A 22,792-nucleotide genomic window follows, 5' to 3' on the forward strand; every position below is an offset into this window, starting at 1 on the left:
CTTCTAAAGTTTCATAGGTTACCTTATGCATACAGGTGGAATGCACACTGCTAACCCTGGTCTATAGGACCCTTAATTCATACAACCCAGATCATTTAATAGAAGGTTTCATGTCCCATGTACCAGAAAGAGACCTCCTGTAGGAGGACTTGAGTCTCTTGGTGGTTCCATAATTTAGGAAAAGTATATTCTGTGTTCTAGGTGCTTGTCTATGGTACCAGATTTAAGTGTCAAAGAAGTAGAAAAATCTAGTATCCTTTCAAAAGCAGTTGAAAGCACAGCTCTTCTACAGGCACTGAATTACGAACTTAATTTGATATAGAGCCTGGATACCAGTCTTGTATCAGGCACTAAGGAAGCCTCTTTGGACTGATTTAACAGAGTGCATGGCTCTGTCTTCAAATGGCACACCAGACTTCAATGTACTGATTAACATACCACCACTACGTCGTTCATTGGATAATAGTTCCTAGTTTATGGTTCCACTATACTCTTAACTTTATAGGTCACTGAAAATTACTTTGCTAGTATCTCTTAATTTTCAATACATATGATGATTAGTCTGCATAAAGGATTGTCTGATCTCATACCTGAGTATATCTAGCCAAATGTGTTGGTACAAGGTAAATACATACTCCAGAACACTATAGTGTTCTGAATATGTATATGCAAGATACTTTTTGCCTCTATCTAAAATTACGGTGGGCAAAAAATAATTAAAAAGCAGTTTAGCATTTGTTATTCTGCCAGTAAATCCTCATCCATCAAATGTTCACACGTCATCATTCCTTTTGTTGTATAGCTGCCTGGTTAGGGTGATTGATAATGCATTTGCAAGGAATTATGTAAAGAACATACAAGTTAAACAAAACAGTTAATCAAACTTTTCATTCCCCCCCAAAAAAGACTGTAGAATGATGAAGTAACAGAACATACACTTAATTGGACACATGACTGGCACGATCATCCAGAATATACAGTTTCCCACCCTGTTCCTTGCTGTAACAGAGACATTGTGAGGTTTGGCAGTGGAAAACGTGTGGGTAACATCTGGACCTGAAAGAAAACAAACAAAGCAAAGATATGTTACTTTAAATGGTTACTTTTACATACCGGTTAAATCCTGAGGGTCGTTACACCCATAAACTGGCATCCCAGACTTGTCTAAAGAGTGCAAGTTCCTTCAACCATGAGTTCCCTTATGGCTCATTTTCTACCAATGGTAAAGTTTAAAAAATGTTAATCTTTACACAAACTGAACACAATTAAGATAAAACAAGTTTATAAGCAATGGCTTTTTAATTGTGTTTACCCACGTAACCTTTACCTCCAGTAGGCACTTGGGTGTCATTGCTTTTAAATACTTTTCGTAAGAGTTGTGACTAACCAGTGTGACCATCACTTCATTTAATGGTACTCAATTTAAAAGTGGACTTGAGCTTGTCAGTTTTGGAACTAGAGATCTACAGGTCACAGTACTGGTCAGCAGCAAGTGCTTTTTGCCAACATAGACTATTACAAAAAAAGAATATTGGTAACTGAATATCAAATTAGGCACTGATGAATACAACCAATTAACCAGGGTGCTTAGTTCATCCCTTAGAGTCATCCAATTCACTCTGACAGTAACTTTCATATTATTTGAAAAATGTGTACCAAGATACGTGTATTTATTGTTCTTCTGATGAAACTTGTTTTGCAAACATATGGCTTGTGTAAATGGTATTTAGATTGGTAGTCAAATTTTCGTCCAAGTCTCATTTATAATCTGAGACATACACACTTATTTGATTTAGTCAAACAAAGGTTTCAAAGAACCAATATTTGATAAAGGCATAATGATATAATCTGCATTAGATTAATGTTTTATCTCCTACTTGACTGTTTTATGCCCTGAAATAGTTTGTTTCTACGAAACTGAGAACAAATAATAAGGGAGATAAGTGACATGCTTGACATGAGCATCAAATAAAGGCTACAACGTGGAGAGAAACAAATTAACTAAAGGTTTGCTCCTGGATTGCTATACAATAACTTTATCATATTAAAAATTAATACAAGGTCTGATCTAAACCGTTCCAAGCATTTAAATACAAATTGGCAATTCACCAATCAAAAGCTTTCTCACTCAAGGTAGTTGTCTCCAAGAGATCTAAAAGATGAAGATCCAACAATTATGTTTGTGTATGTAGTAGCACCATCAGAATACACACTGCCATTAACATATACTGGCTGTTAGGCTTTGTCAAAAATTGAATAAATGATTATCTGAGATGCTAAAACCCAGGCCACAATTTTAAAGGCACTGTTAACAAGTGATATAAACTACAATAACAACATTGGGGATCATTATTCTTTTTGGGAATTAATGTAAAAGATAAAGAAATACATGATTTAAATAACTGAGGTAGTCTGGATAACAAAATATTACCATAGAATAAGAAAAAAAAATCATTTGAGAACCAATAAGGTCCAGTGACTTTCCCTTCTCTGGAGTTAATAGCTCATTGTAGCTCATCCAAACAAGCTGCAGACTAAAGAAAATGAATAGTCAGGCTTGCAAATTGTTTTAAAACACGGATTCAATTTTGCTTGATACATATCCTGTTCAACAAAATTTCTCAAATCTAAAGAAATATTATTTTTAAATTTATTTATTAAGTTTTTTCATACATGATGACGATAGTTATGACACATTATACAGCTAACAGTGTGCATTAACTTAACCAATGCCTCTGGCACAGTAGAAGAAAAATAAAAACCAACACATAAGCTCTTGGAAAACAGAGTCAACATGCAAGCATGTAGAAGATAAGGGAGAGAGAGAGAGAGAAAAAAGAAGAAAAAAAAACCTACTTCTTCAATCCATTTGGTCAATGGTGCCCACAGCTTCTTAGCACGTTCCGGTTTCCTACGACCTTTAAGTCTATACACAGCTAGATCCATACTGTATATGGCCAATAATCTTGCTCTCCAGTTGATAAACGTTGAAGGGTCGGGGCTAATCCATTGAGATGTAATATTGGCTCTTAAAATAGCCATTGCTACAAATATTAAATCAGTATCTGACCTGGTCCATCCAAACATATTTTGGGTTTGATCAGTCCCCAAGATCACTAAACCGGCTGTGATTGACAAAGACTTGTTATCAGAAAGGAGGCTCCACAATGTGTGGAGGGGGGAACGGGAGGCGTGGGGTTCTAGGAGCTAGCGGCCTCCATTGCTAAATGTATACCACAGAAAGCTGCTCCTAGTGAAGTGTGACCCTACTACAGTTTATAAGACTATTGTGAGTTGGGACATCTCACAAAAAGTGACGGACTGGTCTCACACACCACCTGGTGTCATGCTTCATCATCGGCCAGTGCTCGCCCTCCAAAACCTTCGTTTGATGGAGGGCGGGCATACACCTGGAGACAGGGATGCACTTCTAAACTAAAGAGTGGGGGCCCGTGAGATGGAACGTGAAGTTAAAAATCATTATAGTTACCAGAAAAGAAGTTTTAATGTGGCCAATAACTATATGATACTAAAAACAAAAGGACGGTGGGTGGGGTATTTAGTGTCTACTAACCGTCTCGTGGAAGGTCAACATGTTTCTGCCTCGTCGGCCCGAGCGGGTCCAGGGCATTCATCAGGACCTAAGTATGAACTGGGGGCTCCGTTCTTACCAAAAGGTAGCAAGAAAGTACCACTGCGCGGGTGTGGCGAAGGCCGCACTCCGCTTCCTAAATGGCTTCCGAACGTCAAGCCTATAAGGTGAAGTGAACAAACAAATGTATAAAAACTGTAGAACTGGGTCAAAAGAAACATGACATTACAAGACAAAAAAGGAAAGAAACCGCGCATGCGTAAGTTCCTTAAGGTGAGTGACTATTCACGTGACATGTGCCACTCTATGTGTGTACACAAAAAGATCGAGAATCTTGAGTCTCTTGTGGGTCTTACCCTGGTTGAAACAACTACTTGCCACATGGGGGGTGGGGAGGGGAAACTCCTGTTCATTCTGGAGGAAGAGAAAGTAAATCAAAGTATTCATCAACCGGTATGTGGGAGATGAAGTATCACATGCGTGTATAGTCCACGCTCATTCACACAGTAACAAACCCGAAGGGTCCAGTTACAGCATTCACTGCATTCATACTCTTACTGTCTCAGGAAAAGGATCCCGCGTTCATCCTATGGTGTTGCTCCCGGTCCTCCCGGATGTTGGAATGAGGCCGCGGGGTCGGTGTTTAAATAGTGTGCTCGTGGCTTAATGAGAAGCAGCGCTGGGTAGTTGAGGCTGGAAAGTGGCTCCTGGTGTGTGGTTTCCGGTGTCCCGAGTGGACGTGAGAGGGATGCGTGCGGTGAGGTGCCTGGTTGTGTCATGGCTGTAGCGCTGGACCAATGGTTATCCTCAGTGGCGGTACGTGCCCAAATAAGGGGAGCGGCTTGCTAGAAACTCACGTGGTTGATATCACGTGTGAGCGAGGAGCGCATTCGGGGTCGCCTAGGTAACGCGGGGGTAATGTGGTGGAGCGGGTATGGTTGCGCTCTACGAGGACCAATGCGGAGTGTGGTTGTGGGCGTGGAAGGCCGTGCGGGAGAAACCATGCTTGCAATTGAAGATACATGGAGGGAGCGCGTCTGGGGTTGCCCTGGTGACGCGGGGTTGCCCTGGAGATGTGGGGAAGCCACGGTGGAGTCAAGGTGATACACTAGGGTTGAGCGCATAGTGTATGTAGGCGGGGTGAATCATTCGCCGGTTATGCGTGCGCCAGAATCATGGCACGTGGTCAATGTCCCAGTGCGAAGGGGGTGCTGGTGCTGGCCCAGGATGCGAACACCTACATAGCAATGGGGCGCAATGGGCGAGTGGGAGGGCTTAGAGTGCCCAGGGGGTGCAGGGAGCGCCAGGTAGCAAAGAGGATCCTGGCTCACGTAGCTGGCGCGGGGGTGTAGGGAGTGTGTAGGGAACAGGATAAAAAATAGAGGCAGTCTTTTAGTGCCAAAAGGGCGCGGATGTCGCCAAGTTGTAGAGGGGGTCCTGGTTCGGGTGGCCAGCGACGGAGTGGGAAGGCGTTGTAGAGACAGTGAGTAGTGACACGGGGGAGGGAAAGGTGTCACAGGTAGCAGAATTGAACAAGTTCAAGCCATAGAGTAAGGGTGGCGCGTTGGCGTCACAAGAGGGGGACAGAAGTACACGGGAGGTGGGATTTATCTGCCCAATTGGAGCCAGGGGATGTCGTCGTTGAGGCCCTTCTCATGGGACCGCAGACGGTAGACCCACCTTTGTTCCCTTACGTGTAGCGCTTTGGAAAGGTCAAATTTACTTTTATTCATGACTTCAAGGATAGTCCATCGAAGGTCAGTGTCCTTGTGGTGTTTTTCCAAGAAGTGACGTGGTCCTCCGTAGAGCGCAACCATACCCGCTCCACCACGTCACCCCCGCGTTACCTAGGCGACCCCGAACGCGCTCCTCGCTCACACGTGATATCAACCACGTGAGTTTCTAGCGAGCCGCTCCCTTATTTGTGCACGTACCGCCACTGAGGATAACCATTGCTCCAGCGCTACAGCCATGACACAACCAGGCACCTCGCCGCACGCATCCCTCTCACGTCGGCTCGGGACGCCGGAAACCACACACCAGGAGCCACTTTCCAGCCTCAACTACCCAGCGCTGCTTCTCATTAAGCCACGAGCACACTATTTAAACACCGACCCCGCGGCCTCATTCCAACATCCGGGAGGACCGGGAGCAACACCATAGGATGAACGCGGGATCCTTTTCCTGAGACAGTAAGAGTATGAATGCAGTGAATGCTGTTACAGGACCCTTCGGGTTCGTTACTGTGTGAATGAGCGTGGACTATACACGCATGTGATACTTCATCTCCCACATACCGGTTGATGAATACTTTGGTTTACTTTCTCTTCCTCCAGAATGAACAGGAGTTTCCCCTCCCCACCCCCCATGTGGCAAGTAGTTGTTTCAACCAGGGTAAGACCCACGAGAGACTCAAGACTCTCGATCTTTTTGTGTACACACATAGAGTGGCACATGTCACGTGAATAGTCACTCACCTTAAGGAACTTACGCATGCGCGGTTTCTTTCCTTTTTTGTCTTGTAATGTCATGTTTCTTTTGACCCAGTTCTACAGTTTTTATACATTTGTTTGTTCACTTCTCCTTATAGGCTTGACGTTCGGAAGCCATTTAGGAAGCGGAGTGCGGCCTTTGCCACACCCGCGCAGTGGTACTTTCTTGCTACCTTTTGGTAAGAACGGAGCCCCCAGTTCAAACTTAGGTCCTGATGAATGCCCTTGACCCGCTTGTGCCGATGAGGCAGAAACATGTTGACCTTCCACGAGACAGTTAGGGGACACTAAATACCCCACCCACCATCCTTTTGTTTTTAGTATCATATAGTTATTGGCCACATTAAAACTTCTTTTCTGGTAACTATAATGATTTTCAACTTCACGTTCCATCTCACGGGCCCCCACTCTTTAGTTTAGAAGTGCATCCCTGTCTCCAGGTGTATGCCCGCCCTCCATCAAACGAAGGTTTAGGAGGGCGAGGACTGGCGGATGATGAAGCATGACACCAGGTGGTGTGTGAGACCAGTCCGTCACTTTTTGTGAGATGTCCCAACTCACAATAGTCTTATAAACTGTAGTAGGGTCACACTTCACTAGGAACAGCTTTCTGTGGTATACATTGACAAAGACTTGCCATGGACCTGGGTCAGGAAAGCCTCAATATTTTGTAGATATTCGACCAACTTAGGGCAGCTAAAAAACATGTGTATCTTATCAGCTGCTAAGAGCCCACACCTACTACATGACTTACCCCGCGGCCCCGCCCATTTAGCAATTTTTCCCGGGGTGTAATAGAGGTCAAAGATAGACAGGAAATGTTGTGCTCTCAAACTAACGGTTATTAAAATTTGATTAGCTAATTCGATAGAGCCTTGTCCGTACTCCCCTGTGCCAACTTACTCTCCCATCTCAGAGTCTGAGTGGCTAAGTCATCAGGAAGCGTAGAGAGTAAAGTTTGATACATTTTCCCAAATCTAGATTTAGATACTAGAATATCCAACAGCGGAATCTTAACGTAGTTACCCCTCCCCTGTGTCATGGTTTTTGCCAGGAAGCTTCTAATTTGTAAGAACTTGAATAAATGTCTTGTGGGAAGTCCATATTTTTCTTGCAGTTCAGAAAAAGAGATAATTTGGCCCTCACAAAAAAGTCTCCCAGAAACTTAACTCCCAAGGCACTCCACACCCTGGCTGTTGGATCCTGAAACATCGGCGGCAATAAGCCATAAGAAAGCAAGGGGGTTTATGCACTTAAGTTCGATACCGCTGTCGCCTCATTTTCCTCCATATTAAAAATGCTGATTTAATTATCTTGAATTTTGTTTTCTTGTAATAGCTCGGTTCAATGATTCTGACCAAACAATTGGGCGCTTTCTCACCTAATAAAAGCTCTTATATTGTAGGTTTAATTGGTTCAGGGACTACCACCTTGCTTCCGGCCAGCAATGTCCCCATGTGCTGTAACAAAGCTGCACAAAGGTACAATCGGAGAGACGGGAATCCCCAGCCCCCCCCCCCTTGATTTTGGAAGGATTAGCCATTTAGCTGCCCTTCTAGCTTTATGGTAACTCCACAAAAATCTGATACAAACTCCTTCAGCTTTAGCCATACAAGAAGCTGGGAATTCAAGAGGGATTGTCCGGAACATGTATAGGAATTTTGGGAAAATTGACATCTTTATGACATTGCAACGCCCATGCAGTGAAAGGTGAAGGTGATCTAATCTTGACAATGTCTGATCTGAGCTTTTTATTATGGGTAACATGTTCAACTCAGGGATTCGCTCAACCACGTTAGTAATCTTTATAACCAGATAAGTTGCCACTGATACTGTTGGGATCTCCTGCGGTCTAGCAGTATCAGAATGTATGACCTGGGTTGTATCGGCATTTAGTTTATAGCCTGATACAAGACCGAATTGTTTCGCTATATCATAAACCGCAGGCAAGGCAGATCTTATATTTTTTGTAAATATAGCTACATCGTCCGCGTATGCTAATGTTTTATACGAGGTCCCATTTACTGTGACCGCTTCGATCCTGTGATCAGCGTCCAACTTACTGGGCAACGGATCAATATACAGGGCAAACAATAGTGTTGAGCAGGGTCACCCCTGGCGAGTTCCTCTGCTGATAGATAATACATTAGATTCCCGCCCAGAGATCCGAACACGGGCCTTAGGCAAGACATATAAAGCCTGCACAGCTGTAACAAATTCCGGCGGGAACCCTTTTTGTCCTCAACATCCACCAAAAAAAACCCCAGGAGATCCCGTCGAATGCTTTCTCTGCATCCAACAGGATCATCCCCAGGGGTATCTTCGAGGCCTGGGCCCAGTCGAACAGCGCTATTGCCCGCATGACATGGTCCGATATGTCACGCCCGGGGATAAAACCGTGTTGCCGTATGGAAACAAGAGGGGCAATAACCCTTCCCAACCTCAATGCTATTATTTTAGAGTTAATCTTACTGTCTGCACAGATTAAAGAAATAGGGCGATATGAAGAGGGGCTGAGTTCCGGCTTATCCTTTTTTTTTTTAAACTACAATAGTAGTGTAGTGCCAGGAATCAGGAGTATGGCCACTCTGAGCTTTTAGAAATAACAGCTCAAGTTCCCCAAGTAGAACTTGTTTAAAAGTGCGATAAAATTCCAGAGGCAATGCATCAGGGCCCGCTGCCTTACCTGCAGCCAGTGATATTATGGCAGATTCAATTTCTTCCCCTGAGATTGGGGCAGAAAGCATATCCCTCTGTTCAGGAGTAATCCGAGCCGCACCATAGTCAGACAGAAAGTCCTCACCTGCAGCTGCTACACCTTCTTTTTCCGTAGAATAAAGTCCCTGGTAAAACTCCTGAAAAACCTCCAGGACTTTATCCGGGAGATCCTGAATCTGTCCCCCTGAATTTTTTATGCAGCATATTCTATTTGAGACTGCTCTTTGCTGAGTTCGTTTAGCTAGCAGTCTGCCGGTGTTCTCTCCATATTCATATATATCAGCCTTATATTGCTTACATTTTATGGCTAGATCTTCCCCAAAATGCTGATGTATTTTAGTTTTGGCTATTGCTATTTTTTTTTACATTCCTCACTCTTCTGTAAATCCCCAATTACCTGTATAAACTCTTCTTCAGCTTCCCTGAGCTGATCTATCCAACCATTAACCATCTCTCTTGCGTTCCTCTGTTGATGCAGAGAAAAGCTCAGAGTCTCGCAACTCACTGCAGCCTTGAAAGTGTCCCAGACAATCAGTTCCAAGGCAGACCCCCTGTTCCACTAAAAAAATAGTTGACTCATTTTGAAATATATAGACAGTATTCTACGTCAAGTAATAACTTTCTATCAAAAGTCCACGTTGTCGTTGCTTGTACAGAGTTTTCAATCGGGAGTTGGATCACTAAAGTATTGTGATCAGAGATCAATCTAGGGAAAAAAAAGCTCTCATGTGATCCTTCCTGCTATTGTATTAGTAACAAAAAAATAGTCTAAACGTACAAATTTCTTATGGGGAGCCAAGAAGAACGTATATCCAAATTCCATTTGGCGCGGACTATGCCAAATATCCTTTAACCACATTCTATTGTTCCAACAAATGTGGGTCTCCTGTAGACATACTACATCGAGCCTCATGTACCTGATAAGTTTTGCCAATATCCCTCTCTTTTTCCTTTCATTGAGGCCACAGCAGTTTAAAGCGCCAATTCTGAAATTTCTATTACTTCCTGCCATACCAAGGGGTTGCTTCTAGCAGCCAAAAAAACACAGAGATGGCCACAATCTTTCCCATAAAGACAATAGAGCTTTATAGCAAGAGATTTGATCTTGTCACGATTACTGTATTTGTCATAACTATACAATTGAACACATACTTGAGTGCCACCCCCACTTAACCTCCCCCTCCCCCCTCCACCCCTCCTGAAGCCCTCCCCAGTTCCCAACCCTCCCCCCCACACTCACCCCCATCATACGAGGCATGGGGACCTAGTGTCCCTGGTGATGATGAGCTATCCAAACTCATCCCTCCCAGTAGTGAGACCTTGGCCTAATCTGTATGCCTTAATTATTAGAATTACATGAACAATTTGAACACCCAAAAGCGAAGAAATAAGATCATGTATAAGGGAGAAGGAAAGCAAAAGAAAAAAAATGAAGAAGACACAAAGGGAAAAGTCCAAGAGGAGGAAAATAGAGGGAAAATAAGGATCCACTTAAGGTCCTAAGGATTAAACTTCCACTATATTTCTGCGACTGAACTTTCATTCAATTATGCAAACAGAATTTTAAGATGCATTCATTGTCAATAAGAATTCTTTGGCCTGAATATCTGACTGGAAGTACTGTGTACATCCCTGAAAGACCACCTTCAATTTGGCTGGATTAATGAGAAATGCCTGAGTCCCTTTTGCCTGAAATTCAGATATTAGCTGTCGAAGAAGCCAACGCTTCTCAACAGTCTTCTGGCAAAAGTCAGGGCGAACAAAAAAATCACAACCCTTATCGGTTCTTTTGCGATCAGGTCTAGCAAGGTCGTATAGAGATTCCCTAGCTAAGAAGTTATTTAGAGAGATCATAATAGTGCGTGGGCGGTTATCAGATTGTCCTGTTGATCTCCGTTGATTAAAAGGGAAGCGATGTGCCCTTTGAATTTGCACGTTTCAGTCCAATTGCGGTAAGTCTGGAAAGGCCTTTTCGAATATGTCTATAACAAATTGACGAACGTCGGACCCTTCTTTCCCCTCGGGGATGCCCAGTATTTGCAAGTTATTCCGTCTTGCGCGATTTTCTAAATCCGTCAGCTTCATTAAGGTATCATCCCTTAGCATTTGCATTGACTCAGTCTTCTTTTTCTGCGTGTCTAATTCATCCTCCAATTGGGATATCCTGATTTCTGCCTCCCCAATTCTGACAGCGGAATCCACGCAGGTCTTAGCGATTCTTCGGTTGGAGTTTTGCAGCTTTCTGCAGGCCCCTTGCGTCTGAGCGCTCTCCGCCCTGGTCTCCTCACGATGGGCCATAGTTACTTGATAAATCATAGCCAATGTTATTTCTTCCGTGCATTGCATCGTGCTACCAGTCTCTACCGAAGTCTCTCCCTTTCTCTCAATGTCTTGAATTACTCCTAAATTTGGCGAGAAGGAGTAGTCCCATAACATGCTTCCGGTGGCCCCATCAACCCTACTAACAGTCGAGGGGAAGGTAAGAGCTTTTTTGATCGTACCAGGATTAGACAAGGAATTATCTGCCCCTTCTTCCCACTGCAAACTACTCGTATCACTTTCTTCACCCGCCCAATCCTTACCCTGACTTTCGTCTTCTGAGGAATTAGTATGATCGGAAAGAGAAAAAAACTTATCAATGACATCCTCCTCTCGACAATTAGTATCATTGGCAACTTTCTGAATAGCAAGGTCTTTCTGCATATCCAAATCAGAGTCATCAATATCCCCTCCCATGCCATTAATTCTTTGGACTTCCTCTCCCAAAATGCACTGGGATTGCAATGATACTGATAGGTTTGGCTCATCATTAGGATCATCCGTTTTTGCCATTGATGCTGTTTGGGCAGGATCAGTCAGATTTCAAAGCTTCAATGCTGAGGCCCACTGCAGCCTGATCTCCTACCCCAGGGGGTATGATCACCCTTGCTACTCCCCCTCCATTAGTGCTGTTAACCTGGTTCCGGGGTCCTTTCGGCGCCTTCTCTCCTTGTAGCTCAGAGCCCACAGCCCTGGGTTTCCCTGAGGATGATCTTCCAACATTTCCTGACACAAGATCAGCAGAGTTTGCGGTGTTGCCAGTAATTTTACTTTTAACCATCTGAGCCTTAAACAGTGCCGGTACTGTTTGCTTACCGCGTGTTGTGGCTCCGTTCTTTAAAGTTTTCTGCTGCTCGCCTGTATTAATCATCTCTCCTCCAGGGCAGGGGCTCATAACCCCGGGGTCACCTCCAGCTGAGTTGCTCGTGGCGACTGATTTCGCTGTGTTTTCCGAGCCCAATGTCAGAAAATTGATTCATCATATTCATCAATAATGTATTTTAGTGCAATTCTGGCCTACACTTATAGTAAGAACATTTTACTAACCTTATTTCAAACCCCATAATACAGGTCTTAAACCATTAATAATATTCCACATTAACTCAATGTTAACAAATGATTTCACCCAATTTTAGCTTTTACTAAATAGTGAAACACAGTGGCAGAGTTATGGTTATAATATGAATATTGCATGGATTTTAACGATTCAGAAACACTTCAAAGACATTTTTCATTTTTTTACAAATATTAAATAAATGTGCTTTAAAAAAAGCTTCATATGCAAATCAGTTATTTGAAATGACATCTGTTACTGTGTGGCAAAATGGAATCCATCAACATGTTAGTCCATATTATTTCATATTTGATATCAATGCCTCCATATCATTTACCGAATTATTTATTTACATCTTCTCAATATATTTCACCTAAATGTTTTTGGAAAGAAATGAAACCTAGAATTGACCTACCTTCATTAAAAAAAATTAAAACTGAACTCTGTCTTCTGTTACCAGGTTTTGCCTGAGAAGTCCTATTTTTAGTTGCACAAACTCTTGCAAGATAAGTTAGTCTCCAAGAGACCTTATTGCTGTTTTTAAGAAAGGCCTATACAAGTCTAACAGGCACTAGGTTAAAACACACTAGCCCCCAGCAGTAGGCAATCCACTGAGAGTTCTCTGCAGGACCAGAAATTTAACAGAAATGTGGTTCTGAGGGTGCCTTCTTTGAAGTAGGAGAGATTTCTAAAGATTCCTTTTGACGTGCTTGGAATGTCTTGCCTCCCTACCCTGGCTCCAGCCCAGCTACAAGCATGATGGACTAGTGTAAATTTCTTTGTGTAAAGGCAGTGCACAGCCTATTGACTTTTAAGTGGGGCTGTGCCCAGCTCAGTCCTCATATCCTGATAATGATGGCCCTTACAGGAAACCTAATTCCTCTGTTGTGTGACTGTCTGGGAGGAATTCACAAAGTTTAACACGGAGTCATGGGACCCAAGATAGGCTACAGGCACAAAATAGTTAGGGCATGACAATACCAACTGATGGAAATGGCTCTTTCTGCATGGTCACCCCCAAACTTTTTGCCTTCCTCCATCCTTTCACTGAATTCGTTTTTGTTGGCTTGAGGACTCTGACTCTAGAGACATTACCACAGCTAACCAGCGCTAAAGTGCATGTGCTGTCTGCTTCTAAAACATGGTAACAATGGCTTATCAACAATTGGCATATTTAATTTACTTATCAGTCCCCTGTAAAGTGCACTACATTTGCCCCGGGCCTGTAACTTAAATGCTACTAGTGGGCCTGCAGCACTGATTGTACCACCCACTTAAGTAGCCCTGTCAACTTGACGCAGGCCTGTCATTGCAGAGCCTGTGTGTGCATTCTAAACTGCCTTGTGGACCTGGCAAGTTAATCCTCTTGCCGGGCCCAAACCTTCCTTTTTAATACATATAATTCACCCCTCAGGTAGGTCCTGGACAGCCTCAAGGCCAGTGTGCAGTGTATTTAAAAAGTAGTGCATGTACTTTTAAGTTTTACATGTCCTGGTAGTGAAAAACTCTCAAATTTGTTTTTCACTACTACAAGGCCCATCTCTCCCATGGGATAACTTTGGGGTTACTGTATTACATTTTAAAAGTGTCATTTACAATTGGAAAGAGATTGGACCTAAAGTTTGGTGTCTGGAATCACAATTTAAAATCCCAACTTATGGTGTAGTTAGATTTTAAATTGCAATTCTGAAAATGCCACTTTCATAAACTTGACATTTTCATACTTTAGCTATATGGTGCCTTCTGCCTGTCTCTGAGGGCATGTCTGGGGTGAAAGACAGCTGGACTTTGTGCATTACAGCCACACACAAAGGAAGCGTAGGTATAAGTGATGGGCAATCCACATCCTAATGGGCAGTCCTGGATAGGATGGGAGGGAGGAGCTGAAACACCTGGATAGGCTGTGACCTATCCCCACACAAAGGGCTGCATTCTCCCCTGTAGTGGGTCTGGAGCAGGCCAGGAAGGGCATGGACTCTGTGCACTTCAAAGGCCTCTCTTTGAAGTCTCCCCAACTTCAAAGGCACAACTGTGTATAAGTACTGGTCCTCTGACACTAACAACTCGGTATACTTCTGGAACTATGAATACTTTACCCGGAAGAAAGACAGCTGTGATGCTACAAGGACTGCCACTCTGCTGGACTCCTGCTCTGCTGTGCTTACCTACTTCTCTCTTGCCTGGAAGGAGAAGGAATGGATCTGCATTACTCTAACCCAGAACCAGAGTGACTCAAAGGGCTTGTTTGCTTGCCTCATGTTGTGAAGTCTTAAGGAGTTCAAAGACTTCCAACCCATTTACCTACAGCACCTGCACTCTGCAGCCGAGAGTCTTGCCCTGCCAAGTGGTGATAATCCAGTCCTGGGTCCTTGGAAGTGGGTACAAGTGCTGCAACTACCAAAATTCACACATCGCCATTGTCGCATTGCTTGGAACCGGCACATCTGCCCTATGCCAGTGCATCGCTGCTGCTGGAAGGGCTGAAGAAATCTCATCACTGACTGCATGGCTCCTTGCCTCCGGTTCCAGGCACATCCTCAACTTGCGCAGTTTGACAACGATGCATCGTCTGCATATTGTACTTCAATGGCAATGCATCTGACTTGCGTGGCTCAGAATTGGCACATCACCTGCATCTGAAGGGATAGATGATGACGCATCGCCTTCTCTGCTTCACGCATAGGGTCTTTGTTGACGACATAACAAGGTACTTTGGCGCGGGACAAGGTTGGTCCCTGTATTCGACTGGCAGTCCACTGCAGTCGGCCTGACCTTTTGGATTTTACCAAGTCTAGCACGACCAAGTAGCCCCGGTTGGCGCTTTGTGCTTTTTAAGCACACCACACTTGAGTGTAATCTTTAACAATTCATAACTTCAGTTGCACCATTGGATTTATTGTCATTTAGGTCTTGTGTTATTCATTAAATTAATCTCTATTCTTCTAACCATTTGTGGTATCTATTTGTGCGGTGTTTTCACTGTTTTACTGTTTGAAGATTTGAACAAATACTTCACAGTCAAGCCTGGATGCTCTGTACCAAGCTACCAGAGTGAACACAGGTTTAATTTAGGATGTGTATCTGACTTACTCTGACTAGGATTGTAGCTCCTGCTTGGACAGGTTGCATACCTCTGCCAACGAGAAACCCAATTTCTAACACCAATTTTCTAAAGTGGCTTTTTGAAAATTGTGACTTAAAATCCGACGCCACCATTAAAGAGGATTTAAAATTAAAATATCTCAGATACCAAACATGAATTCTCTACTTGTTCCTAAATAAAGGTTAGCACTTATTAAATGTAACAAGGCAACCCAATGTTATCCTATGGGATAGGTAGGCCTCACAGTAGTGGAACACTAATTTAGGAGTGTTTCACTTCCAGGACATGTAAAACTTAAAAGTACACACCTAACCTTTTAATTAGAATCAACTCTGCCCTATGGGCTACCTAGGGCCTACCTTAGGGGTGACATTTGTAGTAAAATGAAACTTTAAGGCTTGGCACAGGTGTTATTTCAAAAAGTCGCTTTGGTATTTTAAAACTGTATATAGGATGCAATGGCAGACCTAGGGCATGTTTTAAAGGGCTACTAATGTGGGTAGCTCAATAAGTGCTGCAACCCACTACTAGCATTTAATTTAAAGGCCTGGGGGTATGGTATTCCACTTTGCTATGGACTTGTAAGTAAATTAAATATACCAATCAGGTGTAATCCAATTTTACCATGGTTTAGGGAGTGACCATAAACACTTTAGCAGTGGTAAAGTGTACAGATCCTTAAGGCCAGCAAAAATGAATTCAGAAAATTTGGAGGGGGAAGGCAGAAGATTTGGGATAATAATAATATAGATCATCCCAAGCCACAATAGACTGTTGGATGTGTACCCGAGCGTGTTGGGACCTGTTTTTTTTTTATATTGAACGGGTGTATACACACACACACACTATGCCAAACACATTTAGCATTCACATAAACAAGAACAATTACATATAAATATATTAACACTTAAAAACACTATTATACAACGATATTTGAGTTTGAGACTTAAAAACAAATATTATTGTATAAATTATGAAACTAAAATATTTACAAACCATAATACTTATCTCAATATCATTACACTCATAACATTTTTACTCTTATTTTTAGTACCATCGATATTTTGACTTGGATATCAAGGGTAAAATCAGACATACAATCAGATCCCTTAAACACCTATGTTCCCCAAATAAGATAATGAGCGAAACCTTCAAAACAACTATAAAAAAACATGGACACTCTGAAGTGCTTCACAGCAGAGAATCAGACTAGTATTTATATCAAACAAGATCGTCTTGAACTAAATACTTCTATGGCGTTCTCCCCACCATTCCTCACAATAATACTTGATACTACTAACTGACACCTGGAAACTTGCATTGCCTTATGCGGATTAATTCTTGGGCCACTTAAACACTGGGTGACGGGGGTATTCTTACTGGGGAGTGTGGTAGCCGGTGCAGCCTGAAGCCTTCCTTCCCCCTCGTACTCCTAATCTCTAGACCTAATAAATCATATTTTGTAAATTATAATTTTTTTAATTACTCCTATTTAACACTTGGAAACTTGCCTCACCATATAGATGCGGTTCTAATATTGCCACACTTGCACTTTGGGATGCCCTTAGGCTACGCCATGAGAAATGTGAATAGAGGGAAGGGGAGAGGCGGGGCATTGCAGTGATTTATAAAGCTATCTAAACTTGTAGCTTTATCCAGGAAAATCTCCAGGACTGCGGAAGTGCTATTTTTAAAATGGCTCTAACTGATAATTTCACGCTTTGTGGACTACTTATTTACCGCCCCCCAGGGTCGTCAAAATCTTTTAGAGGCAGTAGTTAATCCTGCCACTGCACTAGTGCTTAAATCAGTAAATTATACCATCATTGGAGATCTAAATCTCCACCTAGTCTCTCATAATGACCCTGACATTCGCAACTTCTTATGTGACATGGCAGCTTGCCAACTATTTCAACTGGTTTCTGGGCCCACCCACGAGGCTGGCCACCTCGACCCAGTTTTTTCCAACATCCCGCTCCATGAGGTCCCGCCACCACTACCCATGTCATGGACTGACCACAATCTCGTCCATTTCTCAATTTACTTAGCAGGTTTTAAATCCCAGGCTCATTGCAACCCTATATACATACGTACTTGGCATAAGCTAGTTCACTCAACCCTCCTCTTGGCCCCTTAAAACTGGCATTACATGACAATATCGAGATGGCTAATGACCGCTTCAGGGGGTGGGTCAATCAGTCTCTAGACAAATGTGTCTCTACCAAATGGACTCATCCCAAGAAAGCACTGGCCAATATCTGGTTTGATTAATCACTTATCACAGCCAGGAAGAACTGTAAAGTTTTGGGACATGCCTGGAGACGTTCATACAGTTCCACTGCTAAACGTGAATATAGAACGGCCATTAAAGCCAATCATAAATTGGTCCGGAAATCCTGTGCTGCCTAATTCGCCAGTAAAATCAATACCTTCAATAGCCCCTCCAAAATGATCTTCTCTCTCTTAAAGGAGATGGTGAAATCCCCTTTGGCCCCCAAAAATACCATAACAGCCAATGCCCAATGTGAGGTACTGGCCACCTATTTTATTAACAAGGTGGAGGGCCTTTATGACAGCTTCCGCTCTAAGAGCACGGCTCTGGACTCCTTGTAAGTCTACTTCACTGGCACTGAGACTTACTCCCTTCCGACCCTCCCCTTAATTTCCACTGAAGGCCTCCAGGCCTTTTTTAGCAAGATAAAATCTGGATCCCCAGATGACCCCCTTAAACCAGAACTTTTCCTTAAGCTCCAAGACTGCCTCTCACATGGAACTCATCAACCTATCCTTAGCTGCAGCATCCCCGCTATCCTGGAAACATGCGAAAGTAATTCCACTATTGAAAAAGCCGTCTCTAAATGGTTCTAGACTAGAGAACTACCGCCCAATTTCCCTGCTCCCTTTTTTAGCTACAATCAAGGAATCCCATGTGACACCATTCTGACCCAGTACCCTGAATCCTGTTCCACACTAGATCCCTCTCAAAATGGCTTTAGGCCTGGTCACAGTACTGAGTCAGCTCTACTGGCAGTCACTGAGCAACTCAGAGTCTCTGGATGAGGGCAGAACTTCGGCACTGATCCTACTTGATCTCAGTGCCGCTTTTGACACAGTCTCCCACAACATCTTGCTTTTTCGGCTTCGGGAGATCGGTATCACTGATACAGCCCTCACCTGGTTCACATTGTTTCTAACTAGCAGGTCCTTTCAAGTTATTACCCCCCCTTTTCATTCCCACACTAATTTCCTTCGCTGTGGTGTTCACCAGAGTTCAGCATTGAGCCCTACCCTGTTCAATGTTTACATTAGGCCGTTGGCTTTGCTGGCCAAAGCCCGCAACATCTCTTCGGTGTCATGACATGCAGCTAATACTTTCCTTTACCAAGGAGCAGAGCCAGGATTCTGCTTAATTTCAGGAGGACCTGACCACCATCTCCATGTGGATGGACGCTAACTGCCTCCAACTGAACTCCACTAAATCTGAGTTCCTCCCACTAGGTAGAGACTCTCATCTTTGGGGCAGTCATTGGTGGCCTTCGAAGCTTGATGCTCCCCCTCTGCCGAAATCCGTTGTAAAAAATCTAGGCATTTGGGTCAATAGCACTCTTACCCATGAAGATCACGCCAAGTCTGTTGCAGGTACCCGTTTTGGCTTGCTGCGCAGCCTCAACCTCATATTGTGGTTTTCTTTTTACCCCCACACTCGCCAGCTGATTGTTAAAGCTATTGTCCTAGCCAGGCTGGACTATTGCAATGGTCTGCTCCTTGGCTATATGTTTGCGCACAGACTAGGAGGACTAGAGGGCCTACAGTCAGAACCTCTGTCCAGATTTTTCCTCATCTTACATCCTCTGATATTTAAATTAATGTAATTTTGGTATATAATGTAAATGTCAGGGAAAAAAACATACATTAAAGAAACTTATAATAAGAATAAAAAAACAATTATTAGTGAGAATGCCGCTCTGAGAAAAAAAGACTAAATCCTATATTCACTGTGCCATAGGAATTAAGCTATACACCACTGATAAAGCCTTTAAGCTGACATCTGTTTCTAATGTTCCTGTTCAGAGATGTGGCCTGGCAGTCCGAAGTGGACTGCTCCTATTGTAGGAGGACTAATGCTGATTTGCATATGTTAGGTTCCGATCTGAGGTGGCGTGGCGGGAATGTTTTAGTGGTGTTTTCACTTTTTTATTTTTTGTGTGCTGCATAAATACTGTACACAGTGCCTCTAAGTTACGGCTGACTGCTTTTGTACCAAAGGGATAAGCACAGGTAAATTTAGTGACTTTTGTGGTTCACCCTGACAGTGATTGTGGCGGTTGCCTGAGTGGGACTTCCTCACCCAACCAATAACCCGATTTCTTCTAAGTACATTATCTTTAGGTGGCGCACCACCTAAACATTTTGGGTACAGATAATCACAATGAGGGCAATGATTGTTCTGAGTTGGGTGTTTCGGAGTGACGTGCAGACTGTTCTTCACTATACCCTCACCACAATGCTTGGAGTTCAGACGCACCAGGAAAGCTAATAAGCTACCACTTTGAAGCAATATAGCTTGGGACCACAACAGATATGAGCAAAAAAAATGATGCATAAGGTAAGGAATAAAAAGTCTCAAGAAAAAAGTAAAGCAAGTTAAAAGGAGGAAAATAAAGCTCAATGGCTTAAAAAAGAAACTTGGAATATCCTTTCAGAAGACGACGAAGAGTGAAGCATAACATGGTTTAGGAGATTCCCGATGAATGGGGCTGAGGCGTGGGGTAGGTTTACAATACTACAGTCACAATTTGAACAATGCAGCAGAAAGGGTGCCCATACATAATGTACAATATTCAGCTACCCATCACAGACACATACAAGCCTGACACACAAACACTTAGTGGAATGTACAAAGGACCTTATTAGGCATTACGACTCTAGCTGTTCGTATAAAGCTTGCTATGGACTTTGACCCTTGAAGCTGACATGAATCGCAGTTTTAAAAAAGACGCATAACAGCTAGATAACTATCTATATAGTGTGCACAAGTGATCTGCCCCAGCACACACATATACACTTACACAGCTAACAGATCTCAAACCAAACGACTTTCTTCCTGCCAAGCCACCATCACACAAAAGTAGCCAAAGGAGTGTCTTTAATGAAAATCCACATACATCTTCAGTATGAAATTTCTGTAACTGGATATAGTCTGAGTCTAGCCTAATTATAAGTAAGAAAAATTCATATTCTGCTAAAATATTTGATAACACGATTTTGTGTCACTTAATTTGCTGTTGAATTCTGTGTGTGCAACAAACATAACGATATGTAGATGTATTTGGTTCTTGCCTTCATTGATGTAGGTGGTCTGGTCATCCATGCTCCATGTGTAGGTTACATATGACACCTTGTCAAGAGATGCTGTGAAGTGAACAACTTCATCCTTTTGGACCTTACTTGGATCCATTGATATGACGAGGCCAGTTGGTGCTATTTCAACATAGAATGATCCAACCTGGTGTATAGTGCTGTAGAATTCATTGTAGGCAGTCACTTCGATCATATAAACACCCTCTTTGAATAAAAAGAAATATTGATATCAGAAAAAAACAGAAAGAAAAGATTCACTTTAAGAAGCACAAGGAACAACAACTTTATTTAGAGAGATATAATTGGTCGAATGTGAATTATATAATCTATGCACACTTTTTTTAAAGTCACTATGATATCTTTGCAATTGTGCTTGAACAATGGAGAGTAAAATATTAAACAGAAAGCAGCGCAGGTAAGACAAGATGAAACACCAAATATCAGTGCTACAAACACCCTACATTTTTCAGCAGTCACGGCAACTCGTGGGAGTGCTGCGGGCGGTGAAGCAGAGCGGGGGAGGGGCAGGGTGGGAGTAGTAAACACCGGCATAAGACCAAACAGAGTTCAGTTAATAAATAAATAAAACTAATTTCATAGCACGCGCTGCAATGCAGTGCGTGCAATGAAATGTGTTATTTATTTATTTACTGAACTCCATTCTGCCTTATGCCGGAGTATACTACCGCCCACCCTGCCCCTCCCCTGCTCCACAGCACTCCCACGAGGAGGCGCAACTGTTTTTCAGTAGAGTTAACCCCTTCAGCGCGGCGCGGATTACCGCGCTGTGCTGAAGATTCTATTGCGCGGGCGGGGCCTTGACCTTGACGGAGCGGTTCCGTCATACGCACAGCGCAACCGACGCGCATGACGCACAGTAAGTTTAAAAACCCAGCGTGTACTTTCAGAAAGTACACACTGCGTTTTTAAACTTACTGTAGTCTTTAGTTAGTAAAGCGCGGTGCGGGGAAGATTGTGGGCTTTTAAGTAAGTATTCATGTTCATCATAGCTCGTGAAGGAGCTGTGATTAACATGAATACTTAAACAAAACCCCACAATCTACCCGGCACCAGCAAGTGCCAACAGCCCCAAGCCTTACTTGCACTCCTGACGTAACACCGCATCCAGGAAGTGCCACTTTTCACGCCGCTCGCTTTTTTAAAGCAGCGGCGCGACTCTCTCGTGGGATGTCCTGTGTGTGTGTGTGCTCCACACACGCCAGTGCGCGCTCACTGTAAGAGAGGTGTGCGCGCGCACCTTAAAGGGAACAGTGCTGCCCAGTGTAAAGTGCGTGTACTGTCTGAGGTAAACATGGTAAGATTGGTCTACACCTGTTTGGCATATTTAATTTACCTGTCAGTTCCTGGTAAAGTAGTATCTCAGATACCCAGGGCCAGTAAATTAAATGCTACTGGTGGGCTTGCAGCGCTGATTGCACCACCCACCAAAGTAGCCTTTCAAACCTGTCTCAGGCCTCTGCCATTGCAGGGCCTGTGCACGCAGTGTTACTGACGCTGTGACGTGACACCTAAAGTGTGTGCCACGTCTGTGACCCCCCTTTTTACTGCATGTCCGTCATCCCTAAGGTAGGCCTTAGCTAGCCCTATGAGCAGGGTGCATTGTAGGTAAAAGGTAGGACATGTACCTTAAGTGTGTGACATGTCCTGGTAGTGACAAACAGCCATTTTGGTTTCTCACTGCTGTGAGGCTTCCCTCTCATAGGAATGCATTGGGGCTTCCATGATAAGTGTTTCAGTGGTAATTCCTGGTATGAGAGGAGCAGCGTGGTCAAGTTTGGTATGTTTGGAATAGTAATAAATGCTGCACAATGGTGTGTAGATTTATTATCACTATTTTAGAAATGCCCCTTTTAGAAGTTGGCATTTCTGTGTGCTATGTGTCTGCCTGCCTGATGTGTATTGCATGTCTGGCTCTGGGGTGACAGGGCCTGGTGAGGTATGTGTGGCTCCAGGGAGGGCAGGGTGAGTCAGTGCTAGGCTGAATAGGAGATCTGCAATTGGAGTAGTGGGAGGAGTAGTCCCCTGACCCTGAAAAGGTCTATGCCTGCCTAGGTGAATGCTGGCTCCGCCCCCTGTGGTGTGTCTGATGACCGAGCCCCCACCTGACCAAGGGGAAGAGGAGCCCTGTAAAC

At 43.4% G+C, this 22,792-nt stretch overlaps 1 protein-coding gene across 1 annotated transcript in view; it reads right to left on the reverse strand.

Annotated features, from left to right (window-relative positions):
* Positions 1-22,792, reverse strand: part of PKD1L1 (polycystin 1 like 1, transient receptor potential channel interacting) — a 1,386,277-nt gene that overhangs the window by 890,168 nt on the left and 473,317 nt on the right. The window contains exons 15-16 of the mRNA XM_085607392.1: positions 20,619-20,843; positions 937-1,056 (exon numbers count right to left, since the gene is read on the reverse strand). Of these exons, the coding sequence (XP_085463518.1) occupies positions 937-1,056; positions 20,619-20,843 (345 nt within the window). The remainder of the gene's footprint in view (positions 1-936; positions 1,057-20,618; positions 20,844-22,792) is intronic.

Source organism: Triturus cristatus, chromosome 5_2, assembly GCF_964204655.1.
Source record: "Triturus cristatus chromosome 5_2, aTriCri1.1, whole genome shotgun sequence".
NCBI lineage: Eukaryota > Metazoa > Chordata > Amphibia > Caudata > Salamandridae > Triturus > Triturus cristatus.